Consider the following 20,623-nt stretch of genomic DNA (forward strand, 5'->3'; position numbering starts at 1 on the left):
CCTTTGTGTGACTATTGTCATGGCAGACCCTTAAACAGTGTTCATGCTAAGTTTGATGCAGATTGGAGCAATGGTGTGCCTTTGGCACCCCGGGGCCCCCGGGGGCCCCTGATATGGTACACTGGGGCCCCTGGTTTAGCCCTTTGTGTGACTATTGTCATGGCAGACCCTTAAACAGTGTTCATGCTAAGTTTGATGCAGATTGGAGCAATGGTGTGCCTTTGGCACCCTGGGGCCCCCGGGGGCCCTTGATATGGTACACTGGGGCCCCTGATGTGGCCTGTGAGGTGGCCCCTGGTGTGACTATTGTCATGGTAGACATGGTAGCCAAGTTTGGTGCAAATTGGAGCAACGGTGCACCTTTAGCACCCCAGGGGCCCCTGAGTTGTCCCCTATTGTGCCCCCTGGTGGCTATATGTGGCCCCTATAAAAGTACAGACTGCTTAAGTATGTTGTCAAAACTTTGTTTTTGCTCTCCTGTAAAATTCTGGAAATCCTTTTTGCGTCGTCGATATGGCCAAATTCAATGGTGAAACATCAATTGTGGAGTTATCTGTTTTTGATCAAAAACAACTGTTGGAGTTATCTGTTTTTGCCAAAAAACAAAGTTTAAATGAAAACAAAACCTATTTTCTAATAAAGTTACATTTTTTATGATACTTCTATTTTGTCAAGTCATTTTTACTTACTCAAATCCACCCAACTTCAGTTTGATTGATATTACTTGTAGTGCACAATAAAAAAACTGAATTTGTGAACATTTATAAAAACGGAGTTATCTGTTTTTGCAAATGAACTATACAGTATCAATCTGAATCCAATGTATTGCTTTGTATGGAAACTTTGGTGCCCATTTAGCCAAGTATATACTGTACACATCATTGCTTTGTATGAAAACTTTAGTGCCCATTGCTTCATATTCATTATCAGTGTGATTTTGCAGTATAGAAGCTTTACAAACCGTCACAGTAGATTTTATGATCGTTTCCCTACGTGATTTTAAGACAAATTCCTATGGTGAACAGTTTCTCTAAATAATTTTCTATCTCTCTATCAAGTATTGTCAGCTTAGCCAAAAAGAGCATGTAGACTAGAGAGAGGGCTTGAGCTTTATTCAACTTGATAGTGAGTCAACAAGAATCAACATAGGCCTACAGTATAGTTAAAAGTTCACGAGGGTAAGACAATGAAGTCCAAAACGTATTTTCATTCTGGTCCTCTAGACCAGTGGTTCTCAACCTGTGGGTCGGGACCCCCAGGGGGGTCCCCAAATTATTTTGGGGGGTCCCCAGATGATTAATTTAATGTGTAATATTGTTTTCCTTACTCAACAGTAAACAAACTATCATAAAGTTTAGGTGTATAGAGGGTTTATGCACATTTCTAAAGTGACAATTTAAGGTATTTTTAATACCTCTAAAATGACAAAATTGGTCTAATTGTCAAATATTAGAGACAGAGATTGTGAAATTTGCGAGGCGTTGTGAGCATGTAGATCTGCTATTCTCACAATAGAACCGTGATATACAAATGTAAAGCCTCAACTCTTAGTGCTCGTCAGGGTGGGGGGTCCCCAGTTAAAATATGATTATTTTGGGGGTCGCGGCCTGAAAAGGTTGAGAACCACTGCTCTACACACAACAATCAACATGTCTGACAGTCGGGAATTGCACATAGTACTTTTGAATGGTGGTAAACAGCTCCATAGAGTGGCTGTGCATGTGTCTGTAGCCACTTTTCCTCAGCGTTTTGCCATAGCAATGTGTTTTTCCTCAGCGTTTTGCCATAGCAATTTGTGTGTGTGTGTGTGTGTGTGTGTGTGTGTGTGTGTGTGTGTGTGTGTGTGTGTGTGTGTGTGTGTGTGTGTGTGTGTGTGTGTGTGTGTGTGTGTGTGGCCTGTATTACATCACCAATTACATCCTAGTCTGTAGCCACTTTTTCCTCAGCGTTTTACCATAGCAATGTGTGTGTGTGTAGCCTGTATTACATCACCAATTACATCCTAGACCTATATCCTAGTCTGAAGACGTTATGCAAGCACGACCACCGCTCACTTCACATTGGGTGTGATTTTTTGTATGCCTGTAGGCCATCTACATAAACTATACTACTTCTTATACTGCTATACTTTATCTTATACTGGAACCTTTTCCAGTAACCAGGTCCAATAATGAAATGCCCAAAATAGGTAGCAAAATAGGTAGCCTATGCCATGGTTGTTAAACTAGTCTTGTCTCACTGGGATTTATTCTCATTCTATTTCTAACTAATATTATGGAGTGTGATATTATATACAGTTTTAGAACAAACCCCTTCAGTTATGTTATGTACAAAAAAAGAAAAAACAAACTTGCAATTTGCCTGCTGAATATCCCTCCATTTCCTGCACAAGGGTGCAGTAACAGTGAAGTCCAAGTGTGACTCTGCAATGTGGCACTGTGCCAAGTGGTGATGCAGGAATAGTAAGTGGTGGCAAAGTGAACCAGCCCTGACTCTGAATAATCCATTCTCACTGCTTAGCCATGACCTTGGCCTCTAGTTTCTGCATCCACATACAGTTTCCTGGTCCCCACTAGGCAGACATACTGCTTAACAGCTGTTTACCCTCCATGATTACACTTGTGTGGACTTGAAATTGACCATGAAAGGCATCGTTTTATATGGTAGATTGTTACCCAGTAGTACTGCCCATCACACACACTGTGCCATAATAACGTCTTACCTTTGAACGTCAATGTAGGCTACGGCATTTTCATGATATGGACTCCACTGTCGGCATTTTCATGATATGGACTCCACTGTCGACTCTTCTTTTTCAAATAAAAGTTCCCTATAAGACAAGACTGTTTACATGATTACATCAGCAACCATGTCTGGCTAGGACGTGCTGTGATTGGTTATATAGTTAACTAGAATAGAATAGCCTACTCTCACATGCCTGTAGTGTACTTATTTGACTTCTCCTTGTTTGAACCTGGTTCTGTCAAGTTGAATTGACCTTATGTGAAAGGGAGAACAACATCCAAGATTCAACTTACCGCTGTAGACAGCTGCTAGTGAAAATAAAGGCTGTGTATAGGCTACCGGGGAAAACAGTGACCTTCAACTGATCAAACAAAGAATAGGCCTACCAAAGGTGAGGCACCAGCAGTACCTTCCACTCTGTGACAACTTCCTCCCCACACTGTTGGAAAATCCCAGTTGGACTAAACCAAGTGGTTAGCCAGAACAAAGTTCTGTTTTGGAGAGTAAAGTTAACCTATCATCAAATTACCTTCTGTTTCCCCCAAAACATGTTTGGGTAGTAGTAGCACTCTCTGGACTCAAGAAATGGTTTATTTGAGATGCTCTTTGGATAGACATACATATATGGGCCTACATATCCAACAGATAATTCTCGAAAGTGTCTGTCTGTCCCAACGTTTCTCCTCTGTGGCTGGAGCAATTGATCTGAATCCGCATCACCATTAGCATATGAACAGACCTGACATAACTGCAAAGCCTGTTTGTCACTTTCACAAAATTGTGTGCTGTATATTAGCATTTTTATGGCTTATTCCATTGTCAGCATGGTTACAGCCCTCCAACAGCCCTCCAAGCTATGGGAAGATCGCTTGTATTTATTCAGCATTTAGCATGAGGCAAAACTCAAAATCTTTGCTTCTGGGGGTCCCCGGGAAAAAGAAAATAGATTGAGATGGGGATGTGTGCGCGTGTGCGTGTGTGTATGGACAAGACCAACAACATCTACTCACTTCAGACTCAACCTCTCCAAAATGACAAGCTAATGTTTAACCAAAATTGATTGAGATTGAGATGGGGGTCCACGGCCAAACATATCTTTTTGGGGGTCCTTGACATGACAAAATTGGAACCACTGATATGTACAGTAGCATACGTTTTTCAGAAAACTGATTTAGAAGACCGTTGTTGACTCAAGCTGATATATTCATATACATTCAGCAAGGGGGAGAAGACGCCAGCCACCTCATAGCCTCCCCTAAGTAACAAGAAAGCTTGTGAAATAAAATGTCGCCAACCAATCATCAAGGAGGATGATACACGAAAGAAGAAGAAGAAGTATTCTTTCAGATTCATTATTGATAGACTGTATAGGCCTACATGTATCTATACTATAATTTTGCGAATGTCTGAGTGAGTGTCTGAAACAGCGTTTCTCCTCAGTGGCTGGAGCAATTGATCTGAAATCGCATCACCATTAGCATATGAACACACCTAACATAACTGTGAAGCCCGTTTGTCACTTTCACAAATCATATACTGTATATTAGCATTTTTATGGTGTATCTACTATCTATTCTGCATCTAGCATGAGGCACATCTATTCTGCATCTAGCATGAGGCAACATGTTTAACCAGCTCTCTCTGTGTGTGTGTGTGTGTGTGTGTGTGGGGGGGGGGGGGGGGGGGTTAGCCATTAAACGAAACGGGTATTTCTTACATTGATGCTCCTACATATTATCATGCAAGCACCAGTTAAAGTTACTTTCCATCCCTCATATACTGTATGCACAGTGCACATACCATAACCCACACACTGCACATCATTTTGGAGCTCATATCTTTGAACGGGTAAGGGCTAGTTATGTATTGATAGACAAGATGCCCTCATTCAGAGACCTGGTGCCAGCTCAATCTAAGCTTATTCTTAATTATTTTTGAAGGGTTTTTGACTTGGCTGTTTCACTCTAGGCCTATACTAGTAGTAACATAGGCTACTGTTGCTTATAATTGCTATGGCACTTGAATTTCACCCCAGCAATCATTATACACCCCAGCAATCATTATAAGGTTTATCTTAATAACTCTCTTAATCATTCGGCTAAAAGTTAGAGGCTAATGTTTATTTTAGCCCTATACACATGACAATGTGTCCATACAACTTTGAGTGGCACAAGAATTCAATTTGTGGTTTGAAGATTGCAGATTGGCTGTACACTGTACAGTAGATCATTGGGTCCCGAGACCCCCAGGGGTCCTTGAGGGAGTATAGGGGGTCCCCAGCTAACGGGTCCATTTGGTTCAATTTGTACACTCTCAGTTAAATTAACATAGATCTTACAATATAAATTGGGGTCTAGAAATGTCATTTAATGGTTATGGGGGTCCACAGCCTTAGTTATGCATGTCAAACTGGGGGTCCTTGAAATTAAAATGGTTGAAAATCTTAATATCTTATATGGGGGTCCCTGGCATATCTTTTCAAATGGGAGTACGCAGGCTAATAAGTGTCAATTTGGGGGGTCCTTGACATGAAAATGTTTGAGAACTAGTGCCACTTCACAGTATATCAATATATCCAATAGCATTAGGACCGTGGGGCGAAGGGAGCTCTGTCTTCCTTCTGTGCTGATTTGACAGCTCTCCATACATACAGTGAACACACAGCAGAGCAGCAGCCTGTCCGGCCGGTCAGACACAGAAAGGATGTGGAAAGAAGAGGCTTGCTGCGTCTTTTGCAGTTCGGACGAAGTTTTGTTACGGTTGTGGCGTAAATAGGCCTATATAACGCTGTGCATGCGTCTTCACGGCAATGTCTCTCAAACAAAACCGTGCGCCACATTTTCAATCGGATAATCAGCAGACGTCGCTTGGAATATATAGGACAGGCTGCCGTGTTTTCTCCCTTTATTGACAAGCCATTGGAAGAATCAGTCCAGTGTTTGTCTTCCCCTGGACTGCAACATAATTCGTGTGTTTTCTTTTCTCCTCACGTCCTCTACTTGGGAAGTGAAGGTTGTAACAACTGTTGCCAACGAACAGTGACCGGGGAGCGACAACTGCTCTGATTGCATCCAGACTGAACGGTACCCCGATTGGAGACTGGAGAGACTCGCACGTGTGTCAACTGTGTGTCATTGTTTGACAGCAGTCAGTGGAATCCGCCTGGACAAGATCCTGGTTTGACAACATTTGTGGATTATTTTATAATTGTATTTTATTTTAAATAAAGAGGGCCGGACATGTCATCGAGCAGAAGCATTGAATTCGAACATTTCGAGGAGCGAGAGAAGCCGCACCGGTCCTCGCGGACCAGCGGCGGCTCGGGGTCCCATGCGGGGTCCAGGGGCAACGGCCTGGTGCCCAGCCCGGCGCACAGCGCGCATTGTAGCTTCTACCGCACGCGCACATTACAGGCTCTCACGTCTGAGAAGAAAGCCAAGAAAGTGCGGTTTTACCGAAATGGAGACAAGTACTTTAAGGGCTTGGTGTACGCCGTGTCCAGCGACCGTTTTAGGTCCCTGGAAGCCCTGCTCATGGAGCTCACGCGCTCTCTCTCGGATAACGTCAACCTTCCTCAGGGGGTCCGGACTCTATACACACTGGATGGAGGCAAGAAGATCACCTGTCTGGAGGAGCTGATGGAGGGTGAGGAAGGTCATTAACGTCTCTCTCATCCAGTGGTGGAAAGTAACTATAAGTCCATATGTAGGTCTACTTGAGTAAATGTAGCCTACAGTAGGCTACTTATAATTACTTTCCAGTTTGTAGGCCTGCCCTACTTTACTTGAATATTTTACTTTTTACACCACTACAATGATTTGTAAACTTAGTTAGGTCTACTAGTTGTAGATTATGTGATTAATATTACAAAACATATGCCTACATTAACAGCCCTATATTCCTATAGGAAAATAGCCAATCTACAAGCTCACAATGCATCACATTTTAAAACTTGGAATGGGACATTCTGCATGGTCCGGACCCTGCATAGCCTACATTTACTTTTGGTCCTGTAATACTGCAATACTTTGTACTTCTTTTTATTTCAATATTGCAGTAATATTGGTACTTTGACTCAAGTTAAACATTTCAGTACTTTTTCCAACACTGCTCCCATCCCATGTAAGTATCTATCATGGAAGGAGATCAATGCTGTTAAAGTGGATTGATTGGTTTGAACGCATCATTGGATTTGTCTGGCTGAATTATGGTCTATAACGGGTTTGCCCTGATACAGGCTACTATAATAAATACTACTACACTAGAAGTCGTTGAAATTTAATCCCCTAAAGTCAATGGTCATAAATATTCAGGTCCTTGACCATACTGTATTAGCAATCAGTTTACCCAGGAGGAGTGTTTGACAAAATGGCCCTTTAAACCCAGGCGAGTTAAAGCAAAATGCCACAGAATCACATTCAGCAGGATTTAATCAGGTCCTTAATTAGTTTGTCCCCCTTGCAGACTGCTAGTAGCCTACCTTGAAGTATTTTACATTAGTGATCCAGAGCAATTCAACCTTCAATATGTTGTACACAGAAACACTAACACTAATGTATGCTGATGTGTGGTGTGAACATTGTTATTATCTTATAGGAGGACAAAGTTTCACCATCCTCTCAGCTCCCTGGTCCACCTAACTCACCTCCTGCTGCTATTCCACTCACTTTCTCCGTTCACCCATTTATTATTTCTTTGAACACATTGAGGCCTTTTAGATCTGAGGGGGAATTCTTCCTAAGAGCCTTGAGGACTTCTTCTGTAGCGCCTCTGCGCTAACTGTTTTGACATGCATGACCCAGTGTGAGATGCAGCAAGAGCCTAGCAGACAGACTGACTGCAGGAAATTGGGTCTGTGTTCAGCACAAGTCTGCACTAATGTCTATTGATCCCAATGATTCTAGATGGAGCTGTGTGTGTGTGTGTGTGTGTGTGTGTGTGTGTGTGTGTGTGTGTGTGTGTGTGTGTGTGTGTGTGTGTGTGTGTGTGTGTGTGTGTGTGTGTGTGTGTGTGTGTGTGTGTGTGTGTTGTACTGTATATAAGTGCATGTGTATGTAGAGTGTGTGATGATGAATGAGTATTTTTGTGTGTGTTGTTGCTGCTGACTTTATTGGTTGTTAAAGCAGACCTTTTAGTGAGACCTCACCCATGGGACATCAAAAGTATTCACTCTACCTCTGCCCAATGTCCGTGCACGGTGGCTGTGGTTTGATGGAAAGAATTGATCAAATAAGTAATGTGGTCTGGTGAGATACTGTCACTGAGAGAGGTTTGGTTATAGACTGGGGTCCGTGCAGTCATTTATTTTATTGATCTTTCCTGATATATTTTTGGAGCTAACAAGACACCCTCAAACAGATGTCTCTTTATGAATTACTAGGGGATCCTTGGCCTTCTCCTCACCCGGCCAATCTCTAAACTGGATAAATACCCTGGATAAATACAGCCTTATATATGCCTCGATATTATGATGTCACCCTTTGGCCCTCTCTGATTGGCTACTGTTACGCATAGCCTGTGGCCCGTGATTGGCTACGGGCGTAAACACAGACGGACACGGACAGACAGATAGGGTTTCTGGTATTTATAGATATTGATAGATGGATAAGCAGAAAATGTGCGAAATAGCTATAGGCTCTTTCTCCTCTCTCTCTCTCCCCCTCTCTCTCGCTGATCAAGCTCTTTATCTCTCTCCCTACCTCCCTCCACCAAAAAATATACCACACACGTGGTGAGAAAGGCTCAGGAATGCCTCTACCTGTGTCACCTCACCTGACCTGACGAAATTCAGGTTGAGCTTCAGGTTGAGCCCCCCAGATCATCAGCTTGTGGCAGCAGTACCACTGGTATCCTCCTGAAGAGCGGCACCACCACCTGGTATGGGAACTACACCACCCTTGACCTCAAAGCGAGCAAGAGCTTTATCGGAGGGAGGCAAAAAGGAGGGGAAGAAGGAGAAGGGAGAGAGGCTATTTCACCGATGCAATAACTCAGCCAAATGAGCCAATGCTTGGTCACACATTGTCCGCACAACAACCCAATTTTTGCCAGACAATCTGATATGTTTATTGCTTGTAATTTAGTATGAAAACCTGCAGATAATGTCCGTCCGTCCGTCCGTCCGTCCGTCCGTCCGTCCGTCCGTCCGTCCATCCATCCATCCGTGCGTGTGCCACGCCTCATGTCACGCTCCAAGCCTAATGTCACCCTCCATATATGGCCAAGATCCCCGATGTCATCAATATTAAGCCAATATCTGGGAATGCCCATATATGGTCTGTGCGTCAGTCGCGCCTCATGTCATGCTCCATACATGGCAAAGATCCCTAATGTCATCAATATTAAGCTCATAGCTGGGAATGCCCATATATGGACATATTTGGGTCTGTCTCATGATAACCAGTGTAGTTGTTGCGATGTGAGTGACACTTACAAATGAATTCCGTCCTTGTCCGTTTTATGCCCATACATGGAGATCCCTGATGTCATCAATATTAAGCCCATATCTGGGAATGCCCATATATGGACATATTGTGTCTCTGTTGTTTCAGCACGACCTTAGGGCGTCTTACTGGTAGATATTGTAGCATTTATTTTGTATATATACATCAGTGTCACTGTCAACCATACTGTTAAAATCCACTGCAGACACAGTGACAACGACAACCCCTGTCTGATGCTTTCAGCTCCAGGCATGCTCTGAGAGTGCCATCTTAAAGATCACTTCATCTTCTTGCTTGGCTCCTGACTGCAACTGCCTGGTCCCTCCTTCAATCCTCTTTCAACAAGACACGTTTTAAAGCCAGCTAGTAGCAACAGCCTGTTGAGGCCCTGCTACTTCATGTACCCAACCAAATAAGGGTGGTTTGAACCGACAGATACTGTCAAGCCCCATGCTCTTACTGGTGGGGCTAAGATTATTTTAATTATTAAAATGACTATTGATGCCAAAAGTGTGTGTGGCATATTGTATATTCATAATATGAATTTCGTATCACTAGCCACACAGATATGGGCCATGCCTTTGTCATTTGGACAGTATTTTGGGGCTTTTTATGCTTTTTACACTATCCTGTGTGCAATGTTGTCATTTTGGCCTAAGGGCTGGAGTTAAGGTCACCAAAATCATCATCGTCCGTGGAGTACGCAGGTGCATATCAAATTACAAATCGGCAAAGGTTTATATATCTTGAGATATCTTGTGTTGAACCGACCAACTCGGATTGCCATTTTTATAGTCTTGCCGCTAGCGGGACTAATTAAATGCTGCGTGGGATCCACTGGCTTCTTATTGCAGTTATACATACAGTACTGGGCACAACTTGAGACATGCAGCTCTATGCTGTAGTCATTTTCTGTGCCCCATCTCCAGGGGGACTCATGGAAAGATTTAGGCCAGGCAGTGGCCTGATGAGAGCCGCATAGCACCACTTGTTTTGGCAAATAGAGGAGTGAGGCTGTTTTGGTGCATTGGAACTGCTACAGGCTTCACTTGGGATGAGTTGGCAGAAACAATGACTAATGTAAAAAGAATGATTATTGGGTATTATTGTTATATATCTTGTTTAAAGTTTTTAAAAGGTGTTTAAAAAGCTATATTTATGTGGACACACCCAGCGGCTCACCTATACTTCCAGGTTGAGACCTCACCAAAGTTCGCTACCCATCTGTGTGAGGAAGGGGACCTCGGGAACACACCGGTTTAGTTTGGACAACTATGGAGAATCGGTGCCGATTGCCATAGTGGTTAAGGCGCATACCACTCTAATGCAGCCTGACAGCGAGTCGACTCCGAGTGACTTGCGCATACAATCACAAAGGCTAGGAAAAGGGTTAATTTTCCTAAAAAGAATTACAACCAATGTGAAGTGAGCGGTGGTCGTGCTTGCATAACGTCTTCAAACTAGGATTTGGGTCGATCCATACCGTTATAAGGAGCCTAACAAAGTTCGGTTCGGCACTAGGCGAACCCAAATATGGTTCGCATCTCCCGGTTCGGGGGGGCGTCAACCGACTAAATTTGGCTCTACGGTGCTGACGAAATGTTGTGACCTCCCGACTTAATTTCGGTACTCAGCGGTGTCTTCTAATTCATTCAGCCCGGCTTCAAGTGCATATTCTCGGCTGTAAATCCAAGGAAACTGCGGTCGTTTGGGAGGGAGACACGCCGACTTCCAAATGCTTGTGTGGCCGTGTGTTGGGCATCGCAGAGCGGATACATACAGCTGCCTCTCGCTCTGGAGACGAGTGGTGGACTGGGAGGCGCGCGCGACACACACACACACACACACACACACACACACACACACACACACACACACACACACACACACACAGCTTTGGTGCATGTCTTGCTAGTGCTACTCGCCGACCGTTTTAAAGAGAAAAGAAAAGCATAGACACAACTTTGCTAATGTTCCGTGTTGTCCACGACGAGTTGTGACTGCGTGATGATATGCATGCAGCAAGAGAGGCGGCCGCGGCACGTCTATAATGTGAGCTTGTAGATTAAATGTTTTCGACGTTTGTGAGAGTGAGTGAGAGAGAGAAAGAGACCTATGGAAGAGACCCCGTGTCCCCGTCACTGGTGCTGCTGCCTGCTGGAGCTGCCTGCTACTCACTGGACTTCAAGTCATTCAACGTGCAGCGCCAGGGCAAGTCAAATATGTATCCGCCCTGCAATGCTCATTCATCGGCCACAAACGTTGTCATGCCACGGACCTCCAATATTTAAGCGACTTCGGCACTATAGCCGTTAAGAAAGTATGGATGAACTCCCCCCGAACCTAAATAATTTCGGGTCGGGGAGCTCTCCCGAACCGAAATTAGTTAGGGTCCTTATAACGGTATGAAACGACCCTTTGAGTCTAGGATGTACAGGGAATGCTACACACACACACGTTTTGCTATGGTAAAACGCTGAGGAGAAAGGCTACAGACATACGACATATGACATCACTAGACAAACATGATGCTACGTACACACATTTTACTATGGCAAAACGCTGAGGAAAAAGGCTACAGACACACGCACAGCCACGTATAGGAGCGGTTAACACCGCTCAAAAAAAAACAAGCTAAACTGAGCCATCTCTGAATCTGGTGCTGACCATTAGCGTGTCTGCATGCACTCATGACTTGCTTGCCAATGATGGACTGAGCAAAGGGGCTTTTGTACGGTCTACGTTAGCAAATGAAAAGAGATCTTTCTAAACTAGGCAAATGCCTGTTGGGAACAGTACCTGTTGGGAACACATGCCCCTCGGTTATGCAATACCTGTTTTACCTGCTGTCAGAATATTTAGTGCAGTGCCCATTATTTGGAAGCGGGTCTACTATGTCAAGTACTATGAAATCATATTGATGACATAAGGGATCTCCATATATGGGCATAAAAGGGACACAGACAGACAAACAGATAGTGGATTTTCAATTATGGACAACCCCTGGTCCTCTGTGATACAGATGCCTGTGATACAGATGCCAAGTTTAAATCAATTGGTCTTTGACTTATGTGCGGGACTTGTTGATTGCCCAAATAGGGAGGGATATTTTGAGTGACATTGTGCCAGAGAAGCTTCTTGAGAAGCTAAATAAAATAAATTGAAAATATACATGGTAGACATCCTCACAATTTTTAAACACATCGGGTGGTCTAGACTAAAGGAGTAATGTTGACTCCATGGATTAAAAAAGAGCAAATACCAAAATTGTGGAACTTTAATATGAAGATAATGGTGTAGAATCTACTATTTTATTGATATTAAAGAGGAAATATCATAAATCCACAATAGGTCCATAATTCCCATTAATCACTTTTGGCTTTAACTGGCTATTGTTTTGTCTATTTTTATGCAATGGACTAGCTTTTATTCTCACATTTACTTGCAATTCAGCTCTCGCAACATTGCAGGGAGTGAAATTCTTGTACATACTGTAGTGCCTCCTAAACGTGGACACAAATGCAATAGACAAATAATTAAAAAAATATAGTAAAATGGAAAAAACAAAACAAACAAATAAATAAAATATCAATACAATTCAATGAGTCAGAGAAATAAGGCAGATAAATAAAGAACATAGTGTACTGTAGGATATTATAGCTTTACTAAAGCCTGCTTACTGTCTGAAATACATTCTTAAAGTGTAGAGTATGTACGTACAGTACAGCAAATAAGATGTATGCATGTAAGCACACACAATCACAATAACATTCCAAGGGGTTTTAAGGATTGGCTACTGCAAGGTTCTTTATTCAAATTATCATAACATGCATAATACATTTTAAGTTAAGCTGTACAAGCGCACGTGTCATGTCTTTGTTTACACATCCATTTCTTGCCAAGAGAGTGAACATTTCTGCACTCGGCGTCTGTTGAGAGAGGGAGACGCACGCACGTACAAAGACACGCACGGTCAAAATTGTTAATATAGCATCAAGATCAGTCTAACCACTTGAAACTCTGACAGTATACAAATGAAACCAAATGATTTGGTTTCATTTGTATACTGTCAGAATTAAGTGGAGACCTTGACATTTTAAAGTTTGGGAACTACTGATTTAGACCAAAATGCAGGTTTAAATTGAACTCTACAATGAATCTCTGTTTTACAAGGCTCCCTCAATTGTATCACGATATATACGATATCTCTGAAAAGGCATATCGTGGAGACATTGTATCGTCTCAACGATAATTATCACCATATCGCCCACCCCTATGTGTGGGTGGGTGGGTGGGTGGGTGTGGATGTGTGTGTCACCAATGACTGGTCAAGTTAATGTTCCAGTGCTGTGAGCAGCTGGGGTCTTTCTAAATTACCTTGTTAAAGGTGTTCTCAGCTATGTTGCAGATGAGCACAGTTGAGGGTGGTCAGGGCCAGGGGTCCCCTAGCATCTTGGGGGGGGGGGGGGAGTTGCACCTGAGACCCTTAAGTCCCCCAGGGAGTAGACTTGTCACCAGTGCCCCATGTGAGCAGACCCTCGATCTTGTCATTGTCCCTGAATTGATGACATTCCCAGTTCCCATTTTGTCACAGTTTCTCTGCCATAAGGTCCCCCCAGCTGTGTCCTAGCCTGTTAATTAGCCTTTGGTTAATTGCAATAGCTTAAAAAAGCCAGTATCATGGGACACGTCTCATAAGGGTGTCTGTCTTCTGCTTGTCTCTCAGTTCATTTTGACTTGACACACATCCGATGAGAAAAGATTGATTATGTAATGCAACCATCGTTAACGTTTTTTTTTCCCGAAAGATGTAGGCTTTTGATTTGTTGCACACAAATGGAATTTGACTTTGTTTATTCCTCTATATGTGTACAGTACATTCCCTTTAAGGACATGTCACATTGCATTGAGAGGTTTGGTTCCTTAGTGCCTGCTACACTCATTTCTCTGCTGGTTAGATCATTTTCACATTCTTTCTATCACATGGTTTGTGCTATCATTACAGCCAAGACCTTTTGGTGAGGAACATGGTGACCTTTGTGTTGTAGCCTCAGTAGCCTGCGTGTGCATATTGCTTTATGTCACTTCTCTGGAAGACATTCAGTGTTTGCTTGAGCAGAAAGAGGGTATTGTAAGGATGCCATTAAGAATGATCTTATTCTGAGAGAGATCAGTTGCTCTTGGACTCTGGAACACTGCTTTGATAATGTGTGATGTAGTTGGAAGTGAAAGAGAGAGCCTCTCTCTGTCCCTGTCTCTCACCCTCTTTCCCATTATTTCTCAAATGAAGAAATGGTGAAACAAAAAAGCACATTTTGTAAAGACCTCCCTTGCCGCCCACTTGTTTTGGAAACTCCCTTGTAGTTGTCACATGAAGGGAAGCACTTGCTGGCTAACTGCAACAATGGAATGCTGGGTAGGGAAAAAATAAGCAAAATATTTTTGCTTTGGACAGAGGCCAACACAGCAGCTCCAGTTAAGAGAAAGGAATACAGGCCTTGCCTCTCGGCGTGCCTTCTGGCATCACTGAGGAATGAACTCCTAGTTATTCTGTGTACATTGGGTCTCTGTCATATAAGTGCATTGTTTAGCCCTACCAGCAGTAGGGCCCTATTCTAAGGATGGCAATGTCAGTCTGACACTTGAGTCTCAAACAACATACTGTGTCTCTGTACACGTATATTCCATGGCTGTATCCCCATAGAATTTGCTCTGCAACAAACACTGATGCACACTTAACGTAACATTGCCAGCTGTAGAGGAGTAGAAGTCATTAACAGAGTCATTAACGTCATGCTGTTCAACTTGGAAAGACTTCCTGGAAGGATGCACTCATGTTTCCTTGCCACAGAAATGCCTTCTAATTCTCATTCCTGAGTCCTTGTTACTTGAAGCAGGAATGAGGGACCTGGCATGACAAATGGCAGGCTGAGTTAAACTTAGGATCCAGCTAATCACTTTTCCTAACGCCATTCGCTCAAAATGTCCAGTCCACTGCTAGTGGGCCTTATACACACTCTGTCTTGTTGTTATTGATTATTTTGTGTCTAATGTAGAAGAAGTGATCACACTCACTGTCTTCACTTTAAAAGAAAAAAAGAAAATCAGGTACAGTATCAGGTAGGGAAGAAATGTATCTTTCTTTTTTTATCTACATTGGCTGTTCCCCTGGCCTTTACACACCTGTCCTTATAAGTAAATGTGCTAAATAACTACTTAGGTTTGTGTTTAAGAGATGACTTCATGTGGTGACCGACCGTTGTTTCTCCTCCAGGTGAGAGCTATGTGTGTGCCTCCAATGAGCCTTTCCGTCGAGTGGACTACACCAAGAATGTCAACCCCAACTGGACTGTGGGCAGCAAGACGGGCGCGTCACGCTCCCTGTCGTCACTCAGCACGTTGAAGAGTGAGCTCCAGCAGCGCGACTTTATTAAACCCAAGTTGGTGACAGTCATCCGCAGTGGCGTGAAGCCTCGCAAGGCGGTGCGCATCCTCCTCAACAAGAAGACGGCCCACTCCTTCGATCAGGTGCTCACTGACATAACCGACGCCATCAAGCTGGATTCTGGGGCTGTGAAGAGGCTGTACACCCTGGAGGGTAAACAGGTATGGCTTGTTTGGGAAAAAAAGATCTGAAGGGATTTATTTAAGCAGCATTTTATCTTATGCATATAATTTCTATTTCCGTGGTTGAAAACTGTCCTTTTGTACAAGCTGAAAGAATTAAAAGTTAACAATTGGGGTTTGTACTGAGATTCTGCACAGCAGCAGAATATTCAGCTTGAAGCTATGAGGCTGTTTATGCCACTGTTCCCTCCAAAATAAAAGACATCTCTTGATATTTGGAGCCTGAATGCCATTTGATTTAATTAATTTGCATTTTCAAAGACAAACTAGGTTTGTATAAGACCAGTGATGATTCACCGGCTATTTGAATATGCCAAGTTATTTACAGTAAATTAAACACCCTGATAGCACTGGTTCATCTCCAACTCTGCATTAGGAATGAAAATGTAACAGGCCCACACATACAGTACAAGATGGGACCGCTAGGCTAAGACTTTCCAGCCAAATGCCTTATCGACAGGGGTCTTCAACATTTTCAGGCCAAGGACCCCTTAGTTGAGTGAGAGATGAAGCAGGGAGTCAGGGACCCCCACAACCTTTTCAGAGATTCCATATAGTTTCATTGTTTGACAGCACAATCATCAGTGTATTTGGGATTCATGTCAATTTGTGTTTTCAGATATTTAACCACTTGAACCATCAATACTTAATAAACTTGACCTTTCACTCTGTACTTAGTCTGCTCTTTTTCCCCTCTACACCAAACCTCAAAAATAGCCGATCTACTAAGCTCACAACGCCAAGTTCTCAGAATATGGACGCTAGGGTTCAAGTGGTTAATATAAAAAAGGAGAACGAAAAGTTTCTATCACACAAAGATTTAGAGGACGCCCTGTAGTAACTCTGAGGACACCCTAGGGGTCCCGAACCCCCTGTTGAAGACCCCTGTTCTAAGAAGTTCTATCATCTATACAGGGTTCAGCTGTGCCAGGGCTTTAGGTAATTACTCTCTACTTAACACAACTACTGCCTCTTAATCTGAAGGTTGCTTGGTGCCTTGGTGCCGCGTCGTTTCCTCCGTCGGCCGCCGCTATTATTTTGAAGGGCCGGAAGGTTTTTTTTTTTTTTTTTTTGGATTATCACTTGACGGCAACGATTACGTCATCTAGTCACATGACAGTGTGAGCCCAGAAGAGAAACATGGCTGCGCCCTGCCTTGTGTATTGTTTACATTAGATCTGGCTCAAAATGGCTCAAAATGTCTCTTTTGGAGTAAATGAAGTCTCTTTATGGGCCTCTCAATGGATTTACTATGGAGGACGTTCACTTCGCGTGCACGCCCGCCGTGCGTTGTAAACAAATCGCGGACATTACCGATGCGGGCGGGAGCGGAGCGATGTACTGTAAGTAATTATACATTTACTGTAAATACAATAAGATTGACAGTCCTCACCGTCAAGGGCGCCATGGTGTTAACCCTTTCAATGACGGTGAGGATCGTCAAGGGCAGCAGAACAGTTAATCATCCAAACATAATTATATGCCACAGTTATTTCAACCAGACATTAATGAATAATCTGTATTAAGTCCCTTTGACCATATCCATGACGTGATATCCGTCCCTATCTGACCCAGCCCTATAAATCAGTCATGCATTGGCTGTCTCTCAGAGCTTCAGCTCTATTCATCTGGGACACATAATGTTGTAATTTAATGCTCACATTTGGATTTCTCATCTATGGCTCCCCTGGTGTTATGGGATGAGGTGATTTTGAGCACATGGTCCCCTTCCTCCAGCAGTTCCATAGACTGATGTTAATGTTGGCTGGCTCATCTGGCAGCCAGGCCTGAATTCATATATCACAGGTTTAAGATGGCCTTGTGAGCAGCAGTGCTTCTTCTCAGTTGGTTATTAGGGCAGGAATATTTAGTTCACACCACAAGGAGAGGATTCGACCTCTATGTTCAAATGATGGCATACAATGTTATATCTTTCTACTATAGAGACTGCTGTTTATGTGTTGTGTAATATGTGGTTTAATGTTACTGTAAGTGGGAAGGAGTTGTGGTGAATTACCTTTTATGTTCCTCTTGTCTGTGCAAAGAAGCATTAGTAGTAGACATGGGTGCCGTGGTGCACTAATATTTAGAACACTTTGTTGTTGTCTTGCATGCAGTTATGTCAGTTAAAGGCTGCAGTCGAGACAGCTTAGGAGAGCTTCCAGAGCCCATCAATATGCCAGATTGGGAATCAAAAGCAGGGGCATCAACTTTCTTTTGACAGAGAAACTCTCAGATTGGAACCATTCGTACTTTTGTCAAAGAGGGTGCATTAACTGTGGGCATTAAAATGGAGAATTAATAATCTGGGCACTGAAAAAAAAGGCATTAGTTATTTTTTCTGCTTGAAAAAAAAAAACACAGGCTTCTGTGCCCCACTGTATGCGTGCTCCTTGACACAGTAAGCCCCCCTGGTAACAGACAGTGGACACAAAACACATGCACACAGAAAGGGTAAGAAAGAGTGCTGAAACTATAGGGAGGTGAGAAGGATGAAATCTCCCCCCACACACCCCTTGTCCCTCAAATCCCATAGTGATGACTGTGCAGTGCAAACCACAGCTATAACCAGCTCAGGCCAGAGAAATGACTCATGAGAATAACGACGACCCTATCTCCTCTAGGGCTGACACAGCAGCAGCCATTGTGTTCTTAGACCAGTGGAGAAATTGTTCTCATCTTGTGGTGCTTTGATAAAGCTTGTCGATTAACCACTTTCAATCTGGTGTCCCTATTTTGTGCATGTCATTATAGCTGGAAAGAAAAGTGTTCTGAATAAAGATTTTGGTCACATACTGTGGCCTCATCGAAAATGCAAATTTCTCCCAACCACATGGATGGTGAGAACTTTTGAAAATGGCCATCACCTTTCAGTAATAATACCATGTGTTGTGTTAGTCTACTACGCCTTGTACTTCGAGACTGATATGTGATTTGTAGCTTTGTGACAGACAGTAGACAGCTCAGCTGGTAGGTGCAAATTGTGACTGCAGCACAGCACCAAAAAGTCTGACAGCACAATGATAGAAAACAAGTGTTTTACAATATTTATGTATCGATTGAGGTGTGGGAAAAAGTCTGCTGAATGCATTCCCCCAGATGGCAACTAAAGTGATGTGAGATGTTGACAGCTAGTAGAGTCACATTGGGTGAGTGTGTTTGAAAAATGAAAAGGTTGTGCAAAAGTGATATGTATGAGTGTAAAATTACAGGGCTCACAGGGCTGTGCATCTTAATAGATTGAGAAGAGGAGAGAGAGACCCAGCAACATCACTTCCATTAGCAATTCAACCCCACACCCATGTCAAAAAGACCCCATCTCCCTTGAAGGTATTTTTCAAGGAATCCTAGCTTTGATTATACAATGGAGAGAGGGAGAATGAATTATAGTTCCTTAGCAGATGTGTGAAAACCTTTAGCATTCGGTTTACATCGCTATAGGGTGAAAAGATGACATTTGAAAATATTGTTTTGCTTGCCAATATTGTTGGCAAGGTATGTGAAAGTCACAAGTACAGTATGTGATAAAAAAAAAAGTACAATTACTCAAAACATTAATTTTCAGTACTCAAGTGAATGTACTTATTCTCCACCACTGTATATTAGTCTAGTAGCATTCATATTTGAAATGGGGACCCCCAAAATAATCATATTTTAACTGGGGACCCCTCACCCTGACAAGCACTTGGCATTGTAGAGGTTGACATTTAGTTTGACTCGATCTGTTCCATTGTGAAAATAGCCGATCTACATGCTCACTGAGTATGTATATCTGCTATTTTAACAATTTCTTCCTCTAATATTTGACATTTTGACCAGAGGTATAAAAAGGTATTAAAAAGTCCTTAAATTGTCACTGTAGAAATGTGAAGATTTGTTTACTGTTGAGTGAGAAAACATTGTTAAAATTTAGCCAACCTGGGGGTCCCGACCCACAGGTTGAGAAACACTGAAGTAACATAGCAAGCCTTGTCCAACTGACGACCACGACCACCACACTGTGGTCCAGTTGCACCATCTGCAACTCTCAGCAGGCAGCTCTGTATCATTGTTTACAGCCTGAAACGTCAATATATTGGATTGGAACCGAAGCCGTTGTTGTATAGTAACTCAGTAGCCACCAAACATTTATATCAGCCAACACACACACAACAACTGGCCTTTCTATTAGGAATTTGTTTTGGGAAGAATCTGGTGATACGATACTTGTAACCCCATAATATCGGGCTTACAATTTAATATATTCTTATGCTGTAAGCAAGGTGATTTAGATAAAAAATAAAATCTAATTTGAGTAAAACTGTCATAGTATAAAGAACGCACCACCATGTGCATACTACAATTTCAGTAAAAACCATAGCACTGCATTTTGTGTATCAATATTTTCTTACATCGTCTAACATTTTCTATCACTGTTGAAATTGTGGAATGTTGCAGTATGATGCAAATGCTACCCTTTCCATTGCAGTATATTTCCCCACCTAACTCTACTCTCCCTTTCTGCTCCTTTAATCTTAGCCTTTAGTTTTTGTGTCCCTGGTAAATCATTAGTTTTTTAGCCTTTTTAACTTTTCTCTCTGAAATAAAGTTGTATTTTATTTTTTTGATTTGTTTTGTAAAGCGACTTTGGGTACCTTGAAAAGCGCTGTACTGTATAAGTCTGATGTATTATTGACACTAAATGAATAACACTTTCTTACCAGTTTCTTTTGGAACTTCAGAAGTTCAGTAGCCATAGAGGGAGTTGGAAAGTCTTATTTTATGATGAAATGAGATGGGAAAGAAAAGGAGAAGCCTGATGAAGCATC

The 20,623-nt window shown here is 42.6% G+C and overlaps 1 protein-coding gene across 3 annotated transcripts in view; it reads left to right on the forward strand.

The window, feature by feature from the left end:
• The first annotated feature begins 5,434 nt into the window (after window positions 1-5,434).
• The window catches only part of dclk2a (doublecortin-like kinase 2a), a 73,811-nt gene continuing 58,622 nt past the window's right edge, over window positions 5,435-20,623 (forward strand). For all 3 annotated transcript variants that reach the window (XR_013961860.1, XR_013961861.1, XM_080721930.1), the window contains exons 1-2: window positions 5,435-6,390; window positions 15,463-15,794. Coding sequence is in view for 1 of the 3 variants with exons in the window: in XM_080721930.1 (XP_080578056.1) it covers window positions 5,985-6,390; window positions 15,463-15,794 (738 nt within the window). In the remaining 2 variants the exon portion in view is untranslated. The remainder of the gene's footprint in view (window positions 6,391-15,462; window positions 15,795-20,623) is intronic.

Source organism: Nannobrachium achirus (genome assembly GCF_963921795.1).
Source record: "Nannobrachium achirus genome assembly, chromosome: 3".
Taxonomy (NCBI): domain Eukaryota; kingdom Metazoa; phylum Chordata; class Actinopteri; order Myctophiformes; family Myctophidae; genus Nannobrachium; species Nannobrachium achirus.